A 25667-nucleotide genomic window follows, 5' to 3' on the forward strand; every position below is an offset into this window, starting at 1 on the left:
AAAACTCTCAATGCTCTCTAGTATTGTATACTTTGGAAAACAATGGCGTGCTATGTGTCGCTGAGTGATGATGACTAACTGCAGCCTGTGCCAGCCAGACTTCACTTCAGTCTACTATGATGGACTTCACAAAGGATGAATTGATGCCAACTCCAAGACAAGGGATACTTCATGTGCCACTGTCTGAACCTTGGACTCAGGATGGACTTCACCAAAATCACCTGCCATAAGCTTCCAGCCAGACTGCTATCCCCCTTACTGACTGTTGCCTGTATCATCTTGGTCAAAGGATAGACTACACTCCCTTAAAATGGAATACATAGACAATTAATTAACTGCCAACTAAAGCCTTCATCAGCTAAATAACAAAGGACACTGCATCTACGTGCACTTCCGCAGTTATACAGGATGGGCTTCAAAGGCTTTGTTACTAATCTTACAGTTCATACAAAATTATTTTGTTTAAACATTGGCCTCTAACATTTACTTAGTTTAATAATTTAAACCATGACTCGTTTTACACATAAATAACTAATATTGGAATTATATTCATGCTGTTTAGCTAGAAGGGTACTGGCTCCCAAAGTGAGCCTTGATTCTCCCAAGGTTATTTTTTCTCTATTAACCAAAATCTTATGGAGTCCCCCCCCCCCCCGCTACTGTCACATTTGGCTTGCTCACTGGGGGTCTCAATACAAATATTATTTACTTATTAAAGCACAATCTACAATCAGATTTTTATCAAATTGCACAATGATGACTAAGACATTACAGCTATATTTTCTGTTATAGCATAATTTCCTGTTCCTGTTCCTTTGAAACGACGTCTGTTGTGGAAAGCGCTATATGCACGGCGTTTCACTCCACCGAAAATGAAGACTTTGGAAAACGCTCTATAGTACCGCATACTGTGGAAAATGAGGTGTAAGGAAAGTCCAGACGTAATCTTAAACTGATAACTCTGAGTCTTTTTGTCCCATTCATTACAAGAACCAGCTCATAAGAATCATGCGTTTGTGAATCTGACTGCACTGGTCGTGCTTGATGTTTGTTTTGCCGTGCAGCCTGTGAAGAACGCAATAGAAAGTAGTGTTGTCTATTTACCCAGTCTTTCTCTCTTTGCATTTAGTTCAGACTGGGTTAAAAACAGTTTTTGGCTTTAACACACTAATTCTTTCTCTCCTCCAATCACAGTGATGGGTGGGCAGACCGTTATGATGTGACTGATGGGTATGGGCGAGAGGCCGCCGGCGGGATAACGATAAAGCTGCAGTCGGCAGATGTCAAGTGGTTCGACGATTATTACCTGAAACTACGTCCGGACAATAACCTGCGGAATCCCTGGTTCCCCGAGTTCTGGCAGCACCGGTTCCACTGCAGACTGAAGGGACACCCGCAAGACAACAACAAATACAATCGAACCTGCAGCAGTGAGTTGCAACCACAATTCATACAACTAGAACCCTATCATATCATCATCATAATGTTGACAAAACCATTCTGCAAACTTTATATACTTTTCATAATGGGGAGAGGAACTGTCGAGCTTCAAAAATGAAGAAAAAAATAAGCACCATAACGAAGCAAAGCCATAACCGTTTTGAGTCATATAAAATGGTGGGGGAAAAAAAGAACCTCTTTCCCTCCAAAATGCAAAATCTCATGACTGGACTCTTGATGAGCATATGATTATGTTCTTTCATTCAGTCTTCCTCCTCATATATCATACCTTCCATTACTTCGGGTTTTTTATTGGCTCCATTTATCTGGGTGCCTGTATCAGTTCAAAGGAAACGTCCTCAAAAGGTCCCATTTAAAAAGAAAAAAAGAAAAAAGAAAAAAGGATAACAAACACAATTGGCTTCTGAAATCTGAATAAGTACCTATTTGTCTTTAAACAAGATTAGTGAGCAAAAAAAAAAAATTCCAAATCACCCCACTTCTGATAGGAAAACATATGAGGACAGTTAATACATCCCTCTTACTCAGATGGAAACACAGAAGAAAATGTGGGTCTCTCCACTATACATAATCAGTTTCACAGAACATAAACAATTTAGCACAGTTATATTTTCATTTGACCTCCCTGAAGGGTATGAGCAGGGTAAGATGTGTTAGTTATCTATCATTAACCCCAATCTATCTCTCTCTGCCTCAGAACGAGATTCTCTACGGCAGCAGTATGCTCAGGACACGAAGATGGGTTTTGTGATTAATGCAATCTATAGCATGGCCTATGGGCTTCATAACATGCAGAAGTCTCTCTGTCCTGGTATGGTGGGACTGTGTGATGCCATGAGACCCATCGATGGTGCCAAACTCCTGGAGTTCCTCATGAAGACCAACTTCACTGGAGTCACCGGAGAGAACATTTACTTTGACGAGAATGGAGATTCACCTGGGAGGTAGGAGCATCCATCCAGCAACCAACCAATCAGCTGACTAGTCAGGCTATCAATCAGTTAATCAATTAGTCAATATGTGGTAAATTAACCCTTCATAGAGAAGAAATAACATATTTCCATTCATCCTAATTAAATCAATACATTAAATCAGAATTGCTGGTGTTTGTGTCCATGTGTGTTTGACTGTTTATAGTTACGTGATCATGAATTTTAAGAAGATGGGGAAAGATTATTTCGACTACACAAACGTGGGCAGCTGGGACAACAGCGGTCTACAAATCAATGACAATGAGATCTGGCCCAACAAAGATGACATCATCAAATCAGTGTGCAGTGAGCCCTGTGATAAGGGTCAAATCAAGGTCAGGAAACTGTGACCTGTTAATGAACCCTCAAAATGCCACATTATGTTTCTTAATCAATAATTGTGTCAGAAAGCTATACACGTCTTTGAATCACCCTTTGAAGTGGCCCGCTGCATCATTTTGAGTCACTTTGATCCAGAAACACATTTTGAATTGTATTTAATGTCAAAGGGAATGTCAGGCAACATTTAAATGATTAAATCTCAGCCAGTGTTGAGGAAAAACAAACTAACATTTTTGTAGCGTGAGAGTAGCTCAGTTATTTCCACAATAGTGTACGTTTTCCAGGAACGTGCTACATTTTCCAACGAGTAGTGTCACAAAACGCTACATTTGTCATATCATATTGCAATTGCAGCAATGAAGCCGAGGGAGTAATCCTCTCTCTTTTGTGTAGCACTGGTAAATCTAATTAACTTTACCCTTGTGTTGTGTTCTGTTCATTTTGACCCTGACAACTTTTTTTTTACTTTTTCTTTTTTTTACTTAATCCAATATTGGAATAAAATTATTTAACTTTGTTCACATATGGTATCTGAAAACACAACATAAATTTGGACCATTTTCTTTACATTTTATTGTTTTTATTTCGCTTTGTTACAGCTGTTGAGTTCCCGGTCAAAAATGACCGGCCATTGGAAATGAATGGATAAGACTACAAAACATAGAAATATCTAGTGTTCAGCAGCATCCCAATCCTTTAGATGAGCACATATGTGGATATGTAGATGTGTTTGCACACACAAACTCCTCAGCCATGTGCGCACACACACACACACACACACACACACACATTGTGTGTAGAGCACCTTTTTGTGCATCGTCTTTCTATAGACACACTTTGAGGAATATTTCAAGATCTGCTTATCATATCATGTTGTGTTTAGGCTCGTTTGAATCGGGATAGTCTGCTGTAAGTTACGTTGTGTCATTGTTTATGTATATGTATGTTTCAGGAAGTAATAAGGAAAAACGTGACACAAAGACTCTTTTGTTTATTATATTTACGTGTGTCTGTTGGAATTTCATTCACTAATACTCACTGCAGTTTGGCGTCTGAGTGAAATAAATTGAGACCTTTCCAACGATATATAACACATAGCAATCTAATCTTTTTTATGGTTTACCAACTCTGAATATAATTGTTGTGATAACAAATTTGCAAATGATGAGAACAAAACAGTTCTTATTTGTCAGTCAATTAAAAAGTATTATTTAAGAATTGGTAGGATCAGCTATATGCATTGTAAAGTCCAGATTCTTAGCTTAGCCTCTTAGCATAAAAAGTGGTTATTAATTTATTATGTAATTACTATTATTTTTATTTGTTTTCTGCAGGGATTGCCCCCACTGGCCCGGTATAAACTCAGTTCAATTAATCCTTCCATCAATAAAAATATATTTATTTTAAAATATGTTCAAAAAAGGAGTGCAAAACCTGTCATAATTATTAAAAAATAAGTTGATAAAAAGATCTAATGCAATATATTTTGATAATATATGCAGTATGGGAGATTTATTAACAATCTTTGTGGGCCGGTCATTTTTGACCGGGAACACATAATGTGTTAGAACTAAACGAACACAACACAAGGGTTAAGTGAATCGGTTCTTGGAAACTCCCGTTCATTTTAGTGAATCAGTTTGTTTGGGCGGTTCACGAACATGAAGTCCATCACAGCCTTAAAAAGGACTTTACCTTCTTTTTTGGAAGCAAAATATTTGGTTAATTGCTGCTGTTTATGGATAAACTTATCTGTTAAATGTATAAGTATCAGTTAATATTATTTATTTTGCCAATCAGAACTGCTAGAAATTTACAAATAATTTTCTTTGATGTAATAAATAGCTTCAATTTAATGAGCTATTTTTTGTTATAGTTCAAATGTTTAGTTTCTAAATGTCTCTTAAATTTTGATGGTTTCATGCTCTCTGCAGATGATATTTCACCATTAAAACACAATGTAGTCAGTACAAACCATGTTTATCCTCACTGCAAGTGAATCTGTATTTAATGTAGTCTAGATCATATTTCCTTTTATCTTGTGTAGTTTTGTTCAAGATGAGGGCATGTCACATCATTTTGACAGATGAATTTCTGCCAAAACACTCAATTGTTTGATTGGATGCACAGCCTTTCACGGCAACAACAGAAGATTTTTCCTCCCTGTAAAAGTTGATCAGCCTATGTATTTTACTATCCTACCTATGCATGATTATATAGTTTGTTGCATTTTATTATTTGCATTTAGCATTGTTTCTCTGCTGTCCGTGACCCTGTCAGAACAGACCGGAAACCCATTTTTGGGTCACAACCCTCCAGTTTGAGAACCACTGCTTCATAGAACTTGATGAGATTATTATAACACAATAAACAAACATGCATTTTTCCTCTTTGCCTCTCCCTCCCTCCCCATCTGCAGGTGATTCGTAAAGGAGAGGTCAGTTGCTGTTGGACGTGCACTCCCTGTAAAGAAAATGAGTTTGTTTTTGACGAGTACACGTGTCGAGCGTGTGAACTGGGATCCTGGCCCACAGATGACCTCACCGGTGAGTAAACAAAAGATAAACCCACCGGCGAATAAAGACTGTTTGGCTTCTGTAAAGATCAGAGCGATGACACAGATCTATCTGACCCCAATTCTCATGAATTCACTGCTTGTGTTTGCATTGTTGAGACTTCAATAACATGTTTCACCCATCCAGTTCTGTAAATCTAATTCTGCAAAGTGCTCGAACCCAAAACACAAACGGATCCTCAAATAGAAATCTAACATTTCATGGAGTGCCATTTGGGATCCAAAATCATGACCAAAACAAGTTATTTGCAAAAGTGCATGATTGTGTTTCTCTTTGCCAATGATAGACAGAGAAAGAGAGAAGGAGAGACAGCGATATCTGTGTACCACAGGAATAAATCATTTCAGGGAAAAGCAAATGCACAAAGTCATTCAGCTTAAAGGTTAACAGCATCAAAATCGCTTGAGCTGAACTTATCAAATCTGTCTTCCCGTGGTCAGCCTGCACACTTTATTGCCATCTATTTATACCACCACATTTACAATGAAGGATTATGTTGGGTTTTGCATGTTGCATAAGAAAGAAAGAAAGACATAGCAATCTAAAGTCTAATGTCATTAATTAATAATAATAAATAAAATTGATTTATAGACCAAAATACACTAAAGGAATGTTCCAGGTTCAATACAAGTTAAGCTCAATTGACAGCAATTTTGGAATAATTTTATAACCTTATTTATTTAAAGAAAAGCAAAAATTGTGGTTACAGTGAGGCACTTACAATGGAAGTGAATGGGGCTAGTCCGTAAACATTAAAATACACACTGTTTCAAAAGTATAACCACAAGACATTACAAGTGTTACCATGATTTAGTGTGATAAGATCAGAGGTTTACCACCATTTCAGCATTTACTAGGTTATAGAGTGGACCGGCGTTACATCATCATAAAAACAAAGTTGTAATAATGGATTTAACTTTACACAGATAAGGTTATTAAGCGATTTTATCACACTGAAATCATGTTAACATGCATATTGTTTATGTCTTGTGGCTTTACTTTTGAAACTTTTGTGTATTTTAATTTTAATGTTTACAGACTGTCCCCATTCACTTCCACTGTAAGTGCCTCACTGTTTTTCAACATCATGCTACAAATGCTGTTGATTCAGCGTAACTTGTATTGAACCTGGAACATTCCTTTAGTTATACAGCTAATATAAACAACTGTAACAGGTTTCGGGAAAGGAGGACGCGGGAGCCGGATCCACATTCAACAAGACTTTAATGAGACACCAGCAGCGTGCATCTCTCTCTCTCTCCCCAGAGAGAGGGGGAGAGAGAGAGAGAGAGAGAGAGAGAGAGAGAAAAGAAAAGGCTCTTCTTCGGCTCCTGCGGGCACGCTGCCCACCCGGTCCTCAGCCGCTCCTCCACCCCCTGGTGGATGACAGCGGGCTCCTCTGCCTCCTGGTGGCCGGCAGTGGCTCTTCCGTCCCCTGGCAGACGGCAATGGGTCCTCCGCCTCCCAGCGGACGGCAGCGGGCTCGTCTGCCCCCCGGCACGAGCAGCGGCAAGTTCTCCTGGACAGCGTGCTCTTCCTCCTTTCCTGGGTTTCGGCATCAGTTCGGGAAAGGAGGAAGCAGGAACCGAATTAACAATCAACAAGACTTTAATGAGACACCAACATAAAACTGAAACATAACGGCACACACACAGAGCAGCCGCGTGCGTCTCTCTCTCTCCCCTTTCTGGCGTCCCCGGCTCCTCCTTTATCCCTCTCCCATTGATTGGTCAACTCAGCGCCGGGCATGCATCCTCTCGGCCCAGCCATGCCCTCCTCCTCGTCACAACAACTTTTATACCTTATTAAACTGTGATTGATACTTGCCTGTGGAAAATTCACCGCTATAATGCTTAAGTGTTGTGGATGGTTGCCAGGGCGTTCTTATATGGTTACTCTTTTTAGTACATTACCGTATGGTTGCTAAGGTGCTCTGAGTGGTTGCTAGGGCATTTGTATTGGTTACTAGGTGGTTACCCAAGTCAAAAGTGTCTACCCCCAATTCTCTGTGATATTCTGGGATGCGTTTCCCATACAATGACGTAACTCACTGCTTAAACACCATAATATGATGCATCGTTGGAGAAATTAACTAGCTAGTCATGACTGTTTCCTGAAACCATAGTAACTGTCGCACATCCATAATAGCTCATTTACACGTCCACCAAAAACCCGTTTAATGCAAGAAAGCTGCTGAAGGCACAAAAGTTGTGTAATGCGACAGATACATACGCTGTAATAGTGGGGTTTCCCTCTATATCAGACATACGCACATGCGCTCTTTTCAGAAACATTTAAACACCACTTATGTGTTAACATAAACATATTAAAGCCATGTGTGATGAAGTGCTTTCTCTAACAGTTCTCTCAACCTTATACGGCTGCATTCTCGTTTATGTTTCAGAACGCCACTTTCCGCAAAACCCCGGAATAAATCATTTTCTTAAATGCATGTAAATGTGGTCAAAGAGTTGACAGATTGAAGATATATATGGGATAAAAGATATAGAAGCCTCAGCCCAGTTGAAAATGTAATCTGATTGTTTTGAAAAGTAAAAGCACAACTCTCCTTAACAACAGGGTTCCTACGGTCATAGCAAACCTGGAAATATCAGGGAATTTTAAAACTGTGATTTCCAGCTCGATTTCCAAGTGATGGAAAAGTAATATCAATTTCTAAAGTGAATATAATTGGTTCTAGTTCTGCTCTAGTTTGTTCAAATCCCCAACCCTAGTTATGAGCTATAGTAATAATGATGCTTGTTTGCCCTAGCAAACACCTCTAATTCTCTCTCTTTTTCTCATTCTCAGGGTGTGACCCAATCCCAGTGGAGTATTTGCGGTGGGGTGACCCTGAGCCCATCGCCGCTGTGGTCTTCACCTGCTTGGGCCTGATGGCCACATTCTTCGTCACCTCCATCTTCATCATATACCGCGACACTCCTGTAGTGAAGTCGTCGAGTCGCGAATTGTGTTACATCATCCTCGCGGGAATCTGTCTCGGATATCTCTGCACGTTCTGTCTCATCGCCAAACCTCACGTGATCTACTGCTACCTGCAGCGGCTTGGAATCGGTCTGTCACCTGCCATGAGCTACTCCGCCCTCGTCACCAAGACCAATCGCATCGCTCGGATTCTGGCCGGCAGCAAGAAGAAAATCTGCACCAAGAAACCTCGTTTCATGAGTGCTTGCGCACAACTGGTCATCGCATTCCTCCTTATTCTCCTGCAACTGGGCATCATCGTTGCACTCTTCGTAATGGAGCCTCCCGACGTAATTCACGATTACCCTTCCATCCGCGAGGTCAATCTCATCTGCAATACCACCAACTTGGGCGTGGTGGCACCACTGGGCTACAACGGCCTCCTTATCATGAGCTGCACCTTCTATGCCTTCAAGACGCGCAATGTTCCGGCGAATTTTAATGAGGCGAAGTACATTGCCTTCACCATGTACACCACCTGTATTATCTGGCTGGCGTTTGTACCAATTTACTTCGGTTCGAACTACAAGACCATCACCATGTGCTTTTCCGTCAGTCTTAGTGCCACCGTGGCCCTGGGCTGCATGTTTGTGCCAAAGGTTTACATTATCCTCGCTAAACCGGAGAGGAATGTCCGCAGCGCATTTACTACGTCGACGGCGGTGCGCATGCACGTTGGAGATGGGAAATCTTCATCTGCTGCCAGTCGTTCGAGCAGCCTGGTCAACCTGTGGAAAAGACGAGGCTCATCGGGAGAAACGCTAAGGTGTGTGTGTGTTTTGTTTGTTAAATTTAGGGTGACCATACGTCCTCTTTTTCCTAGACATGTCCTCTTTTTCGGACCTTAAAATAGCATCTGGCCGGGATTTCTAAATTTGCGAAAATGTCCGGGATTCGGCTTTAGTTGCAATATGATGTGCATCTGGTCTAATACTTAATTGTGTGTGCGCGCATATTTGCATTGCTTTAACACCTCTTTGTAAGTCCCGTCTTCTCGCACACCAATTGGTCGATTATTACAGGCTTGCAGCAACTATTGGCCAAATTCCTGCCTGTCAAACTCTCCGCGAACGCGTGAAGCGCTGTTGTGTTCGGCATCAAACAGTTGCTTGACAGTAGCAGCAAATGACAGCTGAATGGAAACAATGCCCAAACGAAAGTGCAAATTTACAGAAGAATTGCACAAAAAATTCCCATGCTTTCGTCCAGGTCGAGATCTGTGGGAAGCAGAATGTATGACATGTAAAGCTGGCACTTATGTGTCAGTTGTTAATAAAGTGAAGCATAAAGAGTCAGCAAAAGGTGAAAGTTCATCAGGTAAATTAACGGACTACTTTTTGCGACCAGGTAAAATTATCACATCGCTTCATTTTCCATGGCCATTAAAAATAATAGTAATAGTAATTGAAGGTACACTTATGGCATCAAATATTTTATTTTAGTACATGGACATTCAAAAGAATGTTGGAAATTTTTGTTTATTTACATATATTTATGTTACGCTAATGCAGTGTCTTTTTCACTGTATTAAAGTTTGCATTCATAGTAACACTGTTTTGAACCCTATTATTCCATTTTTTCTTTTCTCCCCTTTTCTGCCCAATTTGGAATGCCCAATTCCCAATGCGCTCTAAGTCCTCATGGTGGCTTGTGACTCGCCTCAATCCGGGTGGCGGAGGATGAATCTCAGTTGCCTCCGTGTCTGAAACCGTCAATCCATCGCTATTTTCCACGGCATCCACGCACAACTCACCACGCGCCCCACCGAGAGCGAGAACCACATTATAGCGACCACGAGGAGGTTACCCCATGTGACTCTACCCTCCCTAGCAACCGGGCCAATTTGGTTGCTTAGGAGACCTGGCTGGAGTCACTCAGCATGCCCTGGATTCGAACTTGCGACTCCAGGTGTGGTAGTCAGCGTCTTAACTTGCTGAGCTGCCGAGGCCCCCAGTTACAAAATTCTTAAATGTAAAAAGTTTACAAAGGACACACATAAGACTGCAAAACAAAGTTTGAATGAAGTCTGTACATTAAGCAGTTTGAGGACATACACTGTAAACTGTAATTTTCAGACTGGATTCACACAAAAGCCCTATTCGGACTAGATTTGTTTTCTAAACAGTGTTTGAGTTACAATTATTATCACATGACATATGTGATTTCTTGTACTGATTTGGACAGGACTAAAAGATCTCTGTTTTTATTACAGAGGTGGGAGTGTCTGTTTTCTAGATGTGGGCATAAGAGAAGGTTAAACATATTGAATTAATTTAGGTGATCAGATTAACTTATCTTTTAAACTTTATGCCTTATCATTAAAAAAAAAAACTTTTTTTTTTTTAAATAATTATTTAATTTATTGATTTAATTTTAATTAATTACTTTTAAACTACTTATTATAAAAACCCTAATAAAATAAATTTCACATGAGTTTATAGAAGTGGCTGCTTATAATAAACAAGACTTATCTGTGAATTATATAATTAAAATATAATGAGAAATGATGGTGACTATCTTAACCGATGCTGATATTACAGTGGCCAGTTTTAGCAGTTTCTGCAACTTGGCTGACCTTGTTTATTTTATTTTCTTATTTTTTCTTTGGATGGCAAAACATCTACATCCATATTGGAAGGCGTGCAGCATGCAGAAGACTGGCGTGCAGAAGTACGGTCTCAATGGTAGTTCATGTAGGTCAAAATACATGAGGAGAACTGTTGTGAAAATTCAACATCAGCAATCACAAACATTCACATTCGGACGGGACTAGATTTCTCAGAGGACCCTTGAGTTAGCCGAAAAAAAGGAAATTTGCTCAGAAATTTTTACAGAGGGTAATTGTCAGTGTGTGGGTGTGTGCATCATGACAAACATCTTCAAGAATTAACCATTACCCAAGATTACATGATAGAAGAAGTTTTTCAGCTCTTATAGATTAAGCAAAAATTATTAGTCTAATTAAGCCACAACAAGATTGCTCTCTGCTTATTAAGCTTGGATAGGCAAACGTACTTTAACATCAAAATAATGACACATTTCACCTTTAATCCCACTATATATTCCATTAAAACTGAGAAAATGAGGACAGACATGAACAGAAATGGTGAACACTGGCTATTTTTGCAACCAGCTACAATTGTAAATATTGCTTTGTTGCTGTTGCAGCTCTAATGGGAAGTCGGTGACTTGGGCACAGAACGAGTGCAGTTCCAAAGGCACCCACCTGTGGCAGCGTCTCTCCTTCCACATTAAGAAGCGCGAGAGCAACCAGATGGCCGTGATCAAACCTTTCTCCAAGACCTCCGAAGGACGCTACTTCGGAGGTACTGACATTAGTACAGACAACAGTAACAACAAGATGCTCTATGAGGTCACGGAGGCGGAGAGGCGCTACCCAATTACGTACTGCCCTCAAACACCCTCGCCAATCAGTACCGTGACCCAGAGAGCGAGCATGGCTTTGGCGCAGAGCGCCGCAGTTGACGCCCAGGTCATGAGCGTCTCGACGTACATGTGTCACTCTCCGCAACACGGTAGTGCATCGTGCGGTGGTGGAAGTGCGTCGCAGGGTTCTTTGATGGAGCAGATTAGCTGCGTGGTGAACCGTTTTACCGCCAACATCAGCGAGCTTAACAGCATGATGCTTACCAGCTCGCCTCCAGGGGGCGCTGTGGGTCTCCCCACCAGCACTTCCACACACACTCACTCACATACAACTGCATTGGAACCCTGCTGCCCTCCAGCTTACCGCCTTTCTCGAGAGGTTTCCATGCCAACCACCATGACCACTTATGCTGAGATCCAACCCCTCCCACTGGTGGAGTCTAACTTGAGCCGCCCAGTCCCACCTTGTCCTATCTCCGGTTCATCGCGGCTCAAATCCTCACCCACAACCAGCAGGAAGGAGCTCAAGGTGGGCGTGGGCATGGCCTTGGCTTTGGAGTCCCCATCCATTCAGCCAGAGCTTGAAGAACTGCTAGCGCTGACCCCGCCCTCCCCCTTCAGGGACTCTGTTAAGTCAGGAAGTGTCTCGCCCAGTTCACCCACGTCAGATGCTGAAATGGCCCTTCCACCCATCCAGAAATATGAGTGCCTGGCGCTTCGACACTACAGCCAGAGTTCCTCATCGTTATGAGGACAGCAGAGACCAACAACAAGCAAACGCATCAAACCAATAGGAGAATGGAGCGCTTCCTGGAGTAATAAATGTAGGTGGAGAAAAACGGGAGACAGACACTTCTTTAGTGTGTGTGTTTACATGTTCTCACATTTGGACCAATGCAAAACAGAGGTTGCAAACACTCTGTGGCCCCCAAAGAGAAACATCTCCAACTTCAGACCTGCAGTAGGATTACAGTGAACGTGATCTTGCCAAGATGTTCCTGGATCAACATCCTTGTTGGTCCTGGAACAACATTTCTATCTACCAATTACTTTAGATTTTAGGTTAGGTAAGGGTTAATGTTAGGGTGTAAGTCTTAGGGGCTTGTGGAGGATTGTACACCATTTTTATCAACTTATCTTTTCCCTCTAATTTTAGGGGTAGGAATGTTTCCTTAGGACCAACAAAAGACATTGATCCAGGAACTCGTCTTTCTTGGGAAAATAACAGTGACTGTAGAATTACAGCATTCGTCTAGTTTGGAGTTCCGTTGGTCTATTTTGGTAGTGGCCTTAAACATGGCTTTCATCTAATTAGTGCTGTTTCTATGAGGACAAAAAATATACTTGTGTGTCCCCAAAAGGATGGGGGCGGACAAACACACAGGGAGATGTTGTTGGGACATTCCCAGCAGATACTGACATTCTAAGCCTTTTTTGTTACAATCATCATGAAACAATGAGATTATTAAGGGCTGGATAAGGACACCACAGCAAAGGGAAAAGCCTGTATAATTACATGTTGCAAAACGAGTGTGCATGTGGTAGACACACTCATATACACACACAAGTACATGACTGCTGGTATGCTGTAATAATTAAAGAGTGTATGGTGATGCTTTCTGTTATGCTTTCCAAGACTTACAATCTTTGAACAAAGTGCTTTGTTTGATGTACCTCAGAATGGTGTCAGAGTTCAAACAGATGGGTAGAGATACTCCAAATGCTCCATGCGTTTTCATCTCTCTCCGTACATTATTTTCTCTCTTCCTTTCATTCTACTTGACATTTCAAAAATGCATTCTTTTTAGAATTTCTTGTGGGACCAAATGCTGTATGTCTTTTTGAGCGTTCATTTGTTGGGGTCAGATCACATGACCTGTAAGATACGCCTCATCAATAAGTTCTGTGGCGGTATCATGGTACAGTGATGGTATCAGTGGGTTATACCATGGTAACCTTTCATAGTACTACTAAAGTGGTCAGCATAGTAATGTGCCATGGTACTTCAAATGTCCATAAAAACCATAGTGATACCATGATACTTTTTGGTACGTTTTTGTAAATAACTACAGCAAACTAGTTAATGAAACACTAAACAGACACAAATCCAATTATGAAACATGGTCATGGGTGAAGTCACGTTATATCCAACTTGGTCTCATAGTGAAAACATGACTCTATATACATTTTTGCAAAACTTGTTATATGTGTCTCGAGGTACAATTCCCTGCAGTTTCCAGATGAAATGAACATTAGAGACGCTATAACAACTGTGTGTTTTATTCTCTTTCACTCAAATCATGACTTTAATGGCTAGTAATGACTTTATAAATACTTATTTTTCTCTGTTACTCAGACCCTGCTATTTTATGATATCGACACACTTTTACTCTAACACATCTTTTGAAAAACTATACATTTTTATGCTTGTATTACAGACCAACCTACATACAGTATATGCACTTATTCCACAATAAATTGCTTGCATGGTAGCTCACCTGACAGAGCACTGGACTTGGTTCAAATCCAGCCATGAACTCAAGCTGACACAAGACACAACAAAGTCATAGATGCGGCACGACATGAGGCGGTTGCTTCAGACAATGTGAGTTTTCATTTCTCTTCGGCATTTTAAAGCACTAAGGGTTAGGTTTAAGCTTTGATTTGGTGAGGATGTCTTTATTACCGTCTCATTTATATTTTAAAACACTAAAGGTTAGGTTCAGGCAAATGTTTTAGGTTAAGGAGGTATGTTTTAAAAACAACCATCTAAAATTCACCTTAAAACCTCATCTAAATACGACACTGTTTCACTCGCTTTTGGCGCCCCCAGCTGGACATTTCACTGGAAAACTGCAGCCAGACGTGTTATACAGCTCATACATTTTTAATTACAAAAATGTTGTCATGTTCACGTAAATTTAATGAGATCAGGCTGTTCATATGACACCAAACAAACTTGTTCACCGTGGTTCATCGACAAGAAATAATAATCCACAAGATCACACCTGGAACTTTTTAGATTTCAAAATCGAATCATTCAATGAACAACATTTTGGTCCAGTCATTAATGTTAAAATGAAATCAAAATTTACCCTATTCAATAAACATTCCTGGTGTCATTGCAAACGTTAAATCAGTGCATGTTATTCCAAAGAAAAATAAATGTTTTTTTCTACATAATCTTTCATCAAAAAATAATAAATTGCTCCACCCCTGAAACGATTTAAAAAGTAGGTCACATTGTGAATGCCATTTCATGTTGACTTTAAAGGCTACTTTTTTCTTATAGAAGGGCTTTTTATGTAATTTGAATCATGTAAAATCGTCTATCTATCTATCATTTATCTATCCATCCATCCATCCATTCATCAACCCATCCATCTATCGGGTTCAGAATCATTAATAACAATGTCAGTTCACCATGAAGCCATTCTAATCATTTTTATTGTTCATTCCTAATGATTGTGTAAATATCAAGGGCATAAGTCCAGTAAAGTTTTAACAGTTATTGATTGTTAAAGCTGATCAATCGCCACATTTTACACAGACTACATTAGGGACAAAAAAACCCCAAAACAAATTACTTTGAGACCAGTTCAAAGATGTCTTTCTTACCATTCCCTTGTGTAAAGAACGTGCTTAGACAAATGTGAGGCTACTCAAGTGTCAGCAATTTTATAAAAAAAAAAAAAGTAAAATTGAAAAATAATATTTATCTTAATAGAGCTTTTAGTGCCAAGGGGGGGCAGGGAGTGGGGCAAAATGTGTTTTCGTAACATTATGATATGAATCGTTTTTATGGTGATGAGTATTCTTTTTATAAATTATAAATATACAAGATTTTGGGACTCAAAGCAATACAAACCATTCACAAAGAGCATTAGACAGTATCATCATTTTCTAATAATTCTGAAACGTTTTTCTTTAAAAGAAAAACCTTCCTCCTCGGACTGCTCTCAGTCTGTAACGTCATACTTTGGGATTTACACCGCCTAAACTAGATAGTTCCCATTACAATCAATGGCACTGTCTACATTGGAAGCACCCTTCAATTGTCGAATGCTTTGGTTTTTTTACATTTCTAGCTACTCCAGCGAAATGTATTTTATTTACAAACATAGTTTGTGAATTAATTGTATGAATTAAATTCGTTATATATTTAAATAAGTTCTGACATTACACCAAAGCCAGCCCTTAATATATGGTTTCTGGTCTACTAATTTATTAGTTCATATTTTCATCTTTTATATCAGACAATATGCAATAGCAATACTAACATTATAATAATAATTATAGTCAGTTTTTATGTCAATCAGTTTCCGTTGAGAGATGCTGCAGCACAACGTTGGTAGACACAGTGTTAGATGAACAGACTGTTGACATACAGTATAGAGAAAGTCATATTGGGGGGGATTCACTAAGAATAAATTGCGCCCGCTGACAGCATCATTTATTTGTGCACGCTGTCTGAATTATTTTACCGCCCAGTTCACTAAATGAATTATCTTGGTATATGCCCGGTTATAATACTCTTCTGCTTCATTTGATGAAGTTCTGCTGCCATTAGGTATGGGAATCATAAAAAATTTTACGATTCTGGTTACGATTCTTCTTAATGATTCTAATTCCATTAACAATACATTTAGTACTTTTGAGGAAGAAATATTTGGAAAATAGTTGGCAATCCTTATTGCATTTACTGCCCTCAGCATCTATGGCCAATTATTATTCGTTCGGGCAATTGGACTATACTGGTCACACTGTATGTTTTTGATTCACTAAAAAGAACCGGCTCATAAGAGTAATTTGTTTGGGAATCGGACTACACTGGTCGCACTGTATGTTTTTGATTCACTAAAAAGAACCAGCTCATAAGAGTCATTTGGTTGGGAATCAGACTACACAGGCCGCACTGTATGTTTTTGATTCACTAAAAAGAACCAGCTCATAAGAGTCATTTGGTTGGGAATCGGACTACACTGGCCGCACTGTCTGGTTTTGATTCACTAAAAAGAACCGGCTCATAAGAGTCATTTGACTGGGAATCGGACTACACTGGCCACACTGTATGTTTTTGATTCACTAAAAAGAACCGGCTCATATGAGTCATTTGTTTGGGAATCAGACTACACTGGCCGCAATGTATGTTTTTGATTCACTAATAAGAACCGGCTCATAAGAGTCATTTGTTTGGGAACCGGACTACACTGGCCGCACTTTATGCTTCTGATTCACTAAAAAGAACCGGCTCATAAGAGTCATTTGTTTGGGAATCGGACTACACTGGCCGCACTGTATGCTTTTGATTCACTAAAAAGAACCGACTCATAAGAGTAATTTGTTTGGGAATTGGACTACACTGGCCGCACTGTCTGGTTTTGATTCACTAAAAACAACAGGATTATAAGATTTATTCTTTTGGGAATTGGACTTTACTAGTCACACTGTATGTTTTTGATTCACTAAAAAAATGGCTCATAAGAGTTTTTCATTCGGGGAATCAGACTACACTGGCCACGCTGTATGTTTTTGAATCACTGAAAAGAACCGTCTCATAAGAGTTTATCATTCGGGGAAGTGGACTACACTGGACGCATTGTATGTTTTAATGCACTAAAAAGAACTGTCTCACAAGAGCCATTCGTTCAGGGAATCATACTACAATAGTGGCACAGAATGTTTTTGATTCACTAAAAATAACCTCCTCTTAAGAGATATTCGTTCTGGGAATTGGACTACACTGGTCACGCTGTATGTTTTTGATTCACTAAAAGAACCTGCTCATTTGAATAATTTGTTCAAAAAATATGACTAGAATGGTTGTGCTGTATGTTTCTCGCTCTGGGCAGTAATAGTGCAACAGTAATTGCTCCAGGCAAATAGTGCTATTTTTTAGGAATAAGACACAAGATATAATAAGCCTACTTTACACAGAAAGGAGGTGTGTTTACACTGAAGAGAATGGCATTGACTTTAAATTTGTATGGTGCAGCACAGTACCTGGATTATGGGTAGGTAGTAAATAAGACGCAGGTTTACACAGTAAAAAGTGGCGCAACTGTTTAGTGAATTTTCCCCATTGTGTTTTCCATGTGCGTTTGGACAGTCGCAGGAATGTGGTTTTAAAATCCATCTTGCTAAAAGCCTGTCTTCTACGAAGAAAAGCTGTGGTCAGCCTACGTATAATGGGTTTCTGTAAACTACACTGGAATAGGGAAATTTGTTCATCCTTTTCTCTCTGGTTTATTAATTTTTATAGAACATATCAGGGTTATATTATGAAATATTAAATCTATTTTATCATATTAAAATGATATATAACATGTGTGTATTTTGGTAAAACGCTTTAGTTTTAGCTCCAGGTCTATAGAAATCAAGTCAAATAGCCAGAGAGATTATTCAGATTTAACAGAACTGCAGTAAATTAAGAACCAGCTGAGGTTTGTCAGAAAAGACTTATAATTCATTCCGCAAGATCTAAAACACGATGCTTGAAAAGCCCTGTGAAATATTAATAAATCTGTCCCAGGAAGGGGATCTCTCAATTTCTGTTTGTGATTTTCTGCTCATTAACTAGGTTTATGAACATGACAGATAGATTTGGTACATTTGTACTTTCCGGGTTGAATGTCAGTGTTGCTGCCTAGTAGACTCGCATTGATGTTTACATTTTGCTACTTTATGATGCTTGCTAGAGTACATGAAATCTTTTATTAGTGGTACTGTGTGGACAAAACATAGAGACAGTCATTTAGTAGTGTTCAAGCTATAGAACAAAGTGTTATTAGGAGGGAATTCACTAAGAATGATTTGTGCACACTGCTTTCTGATGGTGGAAATTGTGCAGTGTTAACTGCGACAAGTGAGTTTTGTAAATAAAGTGCAATCTACATTGAACATAATTAACATAGAAAGGCTGTAAAGAATGACAGTGACTTATTTTTAAATATTTCAATACTTCGGACACAGCATTATGTCGGTGAGTTTAGTTTTGAGTGTGCAAAAGTGACGCAGCTGTTTAGTGAATTCACCCCTGAATGTTTCTCAAAGGTTCGCAAATGCTGAGAGCTTCAGGACAAATCGTATGATTGCCACTATGAACTCTGTGACTCCATCTCAAGTGCTTACCTTTTTTGTGTTCTTTTCTATCAAGTGTTTTGTTCTATTTTTATTATATCTAAATATATATATATATATATATATATATATATATATATATATATATATATATATATATATATATATATATATATAGGGACTTATGTTTGCCGATTCTCTGATGTAGAGATTCTGTAGAATGTGGATAATCATTGACGTGGTACTACAGATTAATTTTTCTGTTAACATTTGTTGATATTCCAGTTTCTTGCAGCTTTGTGGGAAAATAAAATGTGAGAAAATGCTTTCAGCTGTATAAAAAATGTCTTCCCTTTTTTCTTGACATTAAAGCCATTGTGGTGTGGTATTCATTGTTAAAATCATGGAATAAATCCACCAATCTCTGAGAACGAAAGAGTTACAAAGTAATATGTTACAAAAAGTGAGTAGTTCCCCCAAAAATTTATCTGACCCTCATTATGTCATTTCAAACCCATTTGCTCTTATTTTTCCATGCAACACAAAAGGAGTCATTTTGGAAAATGTAAACAATTTTCAGTGAATAATGACTTAAATTGATGTCTGTTTTTCACACATAGCTATCATATGACTTCAGAAGACTTGAAATATAGCGCATGAGTTGGACTTTTATTACACGTTTATTTATACCTGTTTTTTTAAGCTTTGTTAATGTATGAAAAGCTCCATATTTATTCTTCAAAAATTTTCCTTTTGTTTTCCACAGAAAAAAATAACAGCATACCAGTTCAGAACACGAGGGTGCTTGAGTAATTAAAGATGCTGTAAGCGATTTGAGCAGTTCTAAAAAAAGTTCGGATGTGGGGGGCCTGGGTAGCGCAGTGAGTAAAGACGCTGGAGTCGTCTACTACCACATCTGGAGTTGCGAGTTCGAATCCAGGGCATGCTGAGTGACTCCAGCCAGGTCTCCTAAGCAACCAAATTGGCCCGGTTGCTAGGGAAGGTAGAGTCACATGGGGTAACCTCCTCGTGGTCGCTATAATGTGGTTCTCGCTCTCAGTGGGGCACGTGGCGAGTTGTGCGTGGATGCCGCATAGAATAGCGTGAACCTCCACATGTGCTAGGTCTCTGCGGTAACGCACTCAACAAGCCACATGATAAGATACGCAGATTGACAGTCTCAGACACAGAGGCAACTGAGATTCGTCCTCAGCCACCCGGATTGAGGCGAGTCACTACGCCACCACAAGGACTTAGAGCGCATTGGGAATTTGGCATTCCAAATTGGGGAGAAAAAAAAAAAACAAAGATACCGAAAAATTCGGATGTGGAAAATTACAACTTCATATCTCCAACAATTAAAGCACCCCATTGCCCAATGCTCAGACCAAAACCAAAAACTGGTGTGTTCCCATTAGCTTAGGGTGTCTCCTAGAGACCAAACTGACACATGATGCTGCAATATAGCATTTGTTGTACAGCTGCGCAATTATCAAAAGATTAATTTAACGTATTTTGAACACCTATCTCTGGAGATGTTTGCTAAATGAGTTTTATTATCATGTAATGTAGGAACTTTAACAGCACCTTAATGGAAACAGTTTCATTTTGGTGAAATATTCCTTAATGTTATATCATTGGTTGTCTGGTTTCATGCATTGTAATTGGATGTTGACTGTGTTTGTATTTCTCAGTGTCAGAATTGATGACCACCAGACAAAATACTGTAAGAAAGTTCTAAAGAAAAAGGCTCAAACTCAAACAAATGAATGAAACCAAGTCTGTATTATTTTACATCAATCAAACAAATATCTTGCTTGCTGCAACCCACACATACACACTCAGTGGCTTCATACAGCATACTGTATGTTTCTGATTAGTGGGTGGTAATTTGTATTATCCAGTTTTCATTCTCTTTTAAAAGGGTATAAAGACCCAGAAAAGAGAAGAGAACATCGGAATACGTTTGATGTCTTTACAAGCTCGGATGTAATACGGCACAGCTGTGTACCATTATTTAGATTTTTCCCCCACTCTGTGCCCTCATTACTGGACAAATTTGAAGCATTCCCAAATTGGAGAGAACACAAAAGACAATATTTGAAAAACAGCATTGACATCAAGGACGTGGCTCACAGCAGTTTGGAAGAAATTGTCAGAAATTGTCAGATATCAACAACACTGTCACAGTGAATGGATTTCAGCATTATAAACACGAAAAAAAATTTAGTGATTCCTTACACGTATATTGTAGCAATTTCTGAGGTAAAATGTACGGTGGCCCAAGGGTGCACAAAACACAAAAAATTAGCAAAGCAAATAAAAGATGAAAACACAATGGAAATACAAAAAAGCACAACGAAATTAAGCCACAACATGACAAAGTTAAGCCATGACACAAAAAATGTAGTAAAAGTTCTGATTAACAGGATTTATTGATCCACACAATTGACAAAGAAAAGCAAAACATATATTCACAATCAATATTTAATCCCCATTATTCCCTTTCCCCCTCCCAATCCCCAACCCCACCCTGACCCTCAACAAATATCCCTGTGGTCACACTTGAATACACACACACAGACACACACACACACACACACACAAAATCTATATATCTATATCTATCTATCTATCTATCTATCTATCTATATATATATATATATAGAGAGAGAGAGAGAGAGAGAGAGAAGTGTAGTTTTAAATGAGTGTGATTATTTTTATTTATTTTATTTATTTTTTAATATATATATATATAAAGAGAGAGAGAGAGAGAGAGAGAGAGAGAGAGAGAGAGAGAGAGAGAGATTAAAAAATAAATAAAATAAATAAAAATAATCACACTTATTTAAAACTACACTTCTCTCTCCACTGCTCCTCCCTGAGAGCCCTCCAAGAAGGCCAAGAAGCTGCCCCATTTTTTATTAAATGACTCTAACTTGCCTAGCCTTCTACATGACATTTCCTCGGATGCCGCCACCCTTCCCACTCTTGAAATGAGGGCACTCAAGTCAACTTCCATCCCCTAAGAATAATCTGTCTGCCAATCATAACACTGGTTAGGACCCAATATTTTTATATATTTATCCCCTATATTAATGACCACCTCATCGCCTAAAATACAGAGTCTGGGGCAAAATGAAATTTGAGTGCCCAAAATTTTTTGTAAAAGTTAAAGTTAATTTTGTTGTGATGCGGCTTATTACATTGCGTTATGGCTTCTTTCTGTTATGTTGAGGCATTTCTGTTGTGTTGTGGCTTAATTTTGTTGCTTTTTTGTATTTCCAGTGTGTTTTCCACTTTTGCTTGCTTTGCTAATTTTGTTGTGTTTTGCACCCCTGAGCCGCCGTAGTGAAATGTCCACTCTGTGCGCTTACAAAAAATCTTGTAAGCGAATAATAATAAGTGAGCAAATTTGCCGCTCGTTATTTTCACCAGGGACTAAAAACAAAATGTTTTTCATTTCGGTTTGTTCTGAGCAAAAACAGTATTTTTTTGTTCTGGTTCAGAAGTTCCGCAGCCTCCTTTCCAAATGGCTACTGCTTACATCAAAATAAAAGAACGGTTAATAACGTTCTTTTTAAAATGACAGTACTATGCTCTAAGGGGTGGGTGAAATACCAGTTGCAGTGTTGCTCGCAAAAGAAACAAGCAATGTGGTCTGGATAAACAAGCTCAAAATAAGCCACTTGCATCACCAAAATAACTGAAAATAAGCCATAATTTTTTTTCCCGGTGTGGTGAATTTATCAGCACAGAAATCATAACAAGCATACAGTGAATTAATGTAAATTTTTTATTTTCATATCTGCTTCTCAGTCAAAACCCAGCTGCATCAATTCTGTATTAATGCATCATATCTAACAATAATTCTGTGAAAATATCTGTGAAATGTACCTTTTTACCTCTAGATATGTTTACCTTGTACCTGGATTAGCTGTGCATGTATATGTAGTAATTATACATAGTTATACACAGAATGCAACATCCACAACGGGAAATTAGGCAAAGAAATGTGTGATGCAGCAGTTTCCTTCAGGATCAAAGCACATGTTTCATTTACAGGCAACATAAAGTGGTGTAGTTCCAAACATGTACTGTGATAAACCCTTTGGCCTTTACTTTCATGAAACATTACTGGAACGAAATTAACAGGTTATAAATAACGTTTTCACTCTGGAGCAATTGAAAATCGCTTTGTTCCTGTTTTCGGTTACGTTCTGCAAAACATTTAATTCATTTTCGGTTTTCGTTTTCTTTCCTTGAACCATTTTTAGTCCCTGATTTTCACATGCAAATGAGCTTGCGATTCGCCGCAAATGTTTGCCAGAAGTTTGCAGCTTTTCACCGGTAGTGGTGAACCTCCAGCAAACTTTTGGCAACAATGGACAATTTGCCGCAAGTTTGCCACAAAGCTCTATTGCATGTGAAAAATTATCTGTTGTGAGTTTGCCACAAGTATACAGCAAATTTGCAGTGAACTCTCCATTTTTGTAAGGGAACAGATGAGGTTCTATCGGTACCAAGTCGGTACTAAAATAAAAACAGATGTAACGATATCAGCGATTCTACAGTACCGGTAGTACCGAGCACCGACTTAATTCGGTACCTGCACACGACTGCTTTCAAATGCTCAAACGCTCATTTGAGCATGTGCTCTGTCACTCCTTTTACACTGAAATTAACAACTAATCAAATTACAATTGTGATATGTTCTAGTGTGATTATTAAACCACGAAATGCTGCAATCGTAGTCTGTATGAGCTGCATGTGAAGCAGACCGCTCATCACGGCCGTTTCAGACCATTCTTTTGCCCTAGGCGAGAACCCCATTGGCGCCCCCCTTGTGGGTGTTGGGGTGCATGGTGGCTGCCTCTGCTTTGGCACCCCCCCCCCCAAAGCAGTTCATCTATGCCTAGAAATGGCCTTGCTGCACAGACTATGAGAATCATTTGCGTTGTATGAGAGATCACAGAGCAGAGCACAAATCCACTCTGAAGCATTATTTTTATATAATTTATATAATTAAATCAAAGCATTTGTGCTTTTGGGCCATGTTGTGAACTATTTATCTGGAGAAGTTAAACTTCCATCAAAAATGCACGTCAAAATAAAAGCACGATTCATAATAAAAGCTAAACGCCTGAAGAAATGGCAACGGAAATATATTATTACTGTATAGTAAGATGTAATTCTCACTGTAGACATAACAATAATTATTATTTTAATAATAATAAATAATTATTAATGAATAATGTTTGTAATAAATTACAAATTAAGCAATTTAATTAGAATCAGAATGAGCTTTATTGCAAAGTGTTCTCACATACACAAGGAATTTTTTTGGGGTGATAGGAGAAACAAGTGCACACAGAACATTACAGTGAGACACATAATATAAAACAAGGTAAGAGTATAAATAGACGTTCAAATAATAGGACATATAACAGAATGGCGTATGTACATGTGCAAGTGGTAATGTATGTGCAAGGTAGGGGTATGTACAGTTATTGAATTAAATATATGAATTTGCACATGTACAGTGCGGGGGGATTTGTCCTGAAGTCCACTATCATCTCCACTGTTTTGAGCATGTTCAGCTCAAGGATTGTTGTGACCGCACCAGACAGCCAGCTGATCAACCTCCCATCTGTATGCAGACTTGTCACCGTCGCAGATGAGGCCGATGACCGTGGTATCATATGCAGACTTCAGGAGCTTGACAGTGGAGTAATTTGCAGTGCAGTCATTCGTGTACAGGGAAAAGAGCAGTGGAGAGAGAACGCATCCCTTAGGAGCACCAGTGCTAATAGTGAGGGTCCCGGATGTGAGTTTCCCCAGTCTCACTAGCTGCTGCCTATCTGTCAGAAAGCTGATGATCCATTGACAGATTGGGGTGGGCACGGAGAGCTGGGTCAGTTTGGTTAAGAGAAGATCAGGCATGATGGTATTGAAGGCTGAACTGAAGTCCACAAAAAGGATCCTTGCATTAGTCCCAGGTCTGTCGAGGTGTTGCAGGATATAATGCAGTCCCATATTGACAGCACCATCTACAGACCTGTTTGCTCGGTAAGAAAACTGAAGGGGGTCCAGCAGGGGTCCAGTGATGTCCTTCAAGTAGTCCAAAACCAGTCTCTCAAATGACTTTATGACCACAGACGTGAAAGCGACAGGTCTGTAGTCATTAAGTCCTGTGATTTTGGTTTTTCTGGTGGACCGGAATAATGGTGGAGCGTTTGAAGCAGCAGGGAATTTCACACTGCTTCAGTGATCTATTGAAGATTTGTGTTAAGATGGGGGCCAGTTGGTCAGCGCAGACTTTCAGACAGGCAGGTGAAACACCATCTGGTCCTGAAGCTTTCATCCTCCTCACAGATCATAAGTGCAGATTGAGTAGCAGGAGGGGGAGGAGGGGAGCTCCTGGAGGTGTTGGTGTGTGTGTGTGTGAAGTGAAGATCAGAGCAGGGGAGGGGTGAGAGACTGGGCTTTTCAAATCTGTAGTAAAACACATTCAGTTCATCAGCCATTAGTTGACTCCCTACAGTGTGAGGGGTCTTGTACGTGGTGATGCTTTTCAGGCCTTTCCACATAGATGCAGGATTGTTGGCTGAAAACAGTTTTTTCAGCTTTTCAGAGTAGCTTCTTTTAGCCACTCTGATTCCTTAGTCAGTGTGTGTTCCTGACCTGGTTGTACAATATTTTATCCCCACTTCTGTAAGCATCCTCTTCGGCTCAGCTGTCTGAGTTTTCCTGTAAACCATAGTTTATCATTATTGAATGATAAACATGTCCTAGTAGGGATGCACATATCCTCACAGAAACTGATATATGATGTCACAGTATCTGTGAGCTCATCCAGATTGGT

The 25667-nt window shown here is 39.3% G+C and overlaps 1 protein-coding gene across 1 annotated transcript in view; it reads left to right on the plus strand.

Annotated features, from left to right (window-relative positions):
- Positions 1-12561, plus strand: part of LOC127429873 (metabotropic glutamate receptor 5-like) — a 75144-nt gene extending 62583 nt beyond the window's left edge. The window contains exons 4-10 of the mRNA XM_051679186.1: positions 1195-1430; positions 2159-2405; positions 2599-2767; positions 5194-5320; positions 8162-9101; positions 11504-11845; positions 11876-12561. Of these exons, the coding sequence (XP_051535146.1) occupies positions 1195-1430; positions 2159-2405; positions 2599-2767; positions 5194-5320; positions 8162-9101; positions 11504-11845; positions 11876-12473 (2659 nt within the window). The 3' untranslated portion in view covers positions 12474-12561. The remainder of the gene's footprint in view (positions 1-1194; positions 1431-2158; positions 2406-2598; positions 2768-5193; positions 5321-8161; positions 9102-11503; positions 11846-11875) is intronic.
- The last annotated feature ends 13106 nt before the right edge of the window (positions 12562-25667 follow it).

The sequence above is a fragment of the Myxocyprinus asiaticus genome, chromosome 39 (assembly GCF_019703515.2).
Source record: "Myxocyprinus asiaticus isolate MX2 ecotype Aquarium Trade chromosome 39, UBuf_Myxa_2, whole genome shotgun sequence".
In the NCBI taxonomy this organism is placed as follows: Eukaryota; Metazoa; Chordata; class Actinopteri; order Cypriniformes; family Catostomidae; genus Myxocyprinus; species Myxocyprinus asiaticus.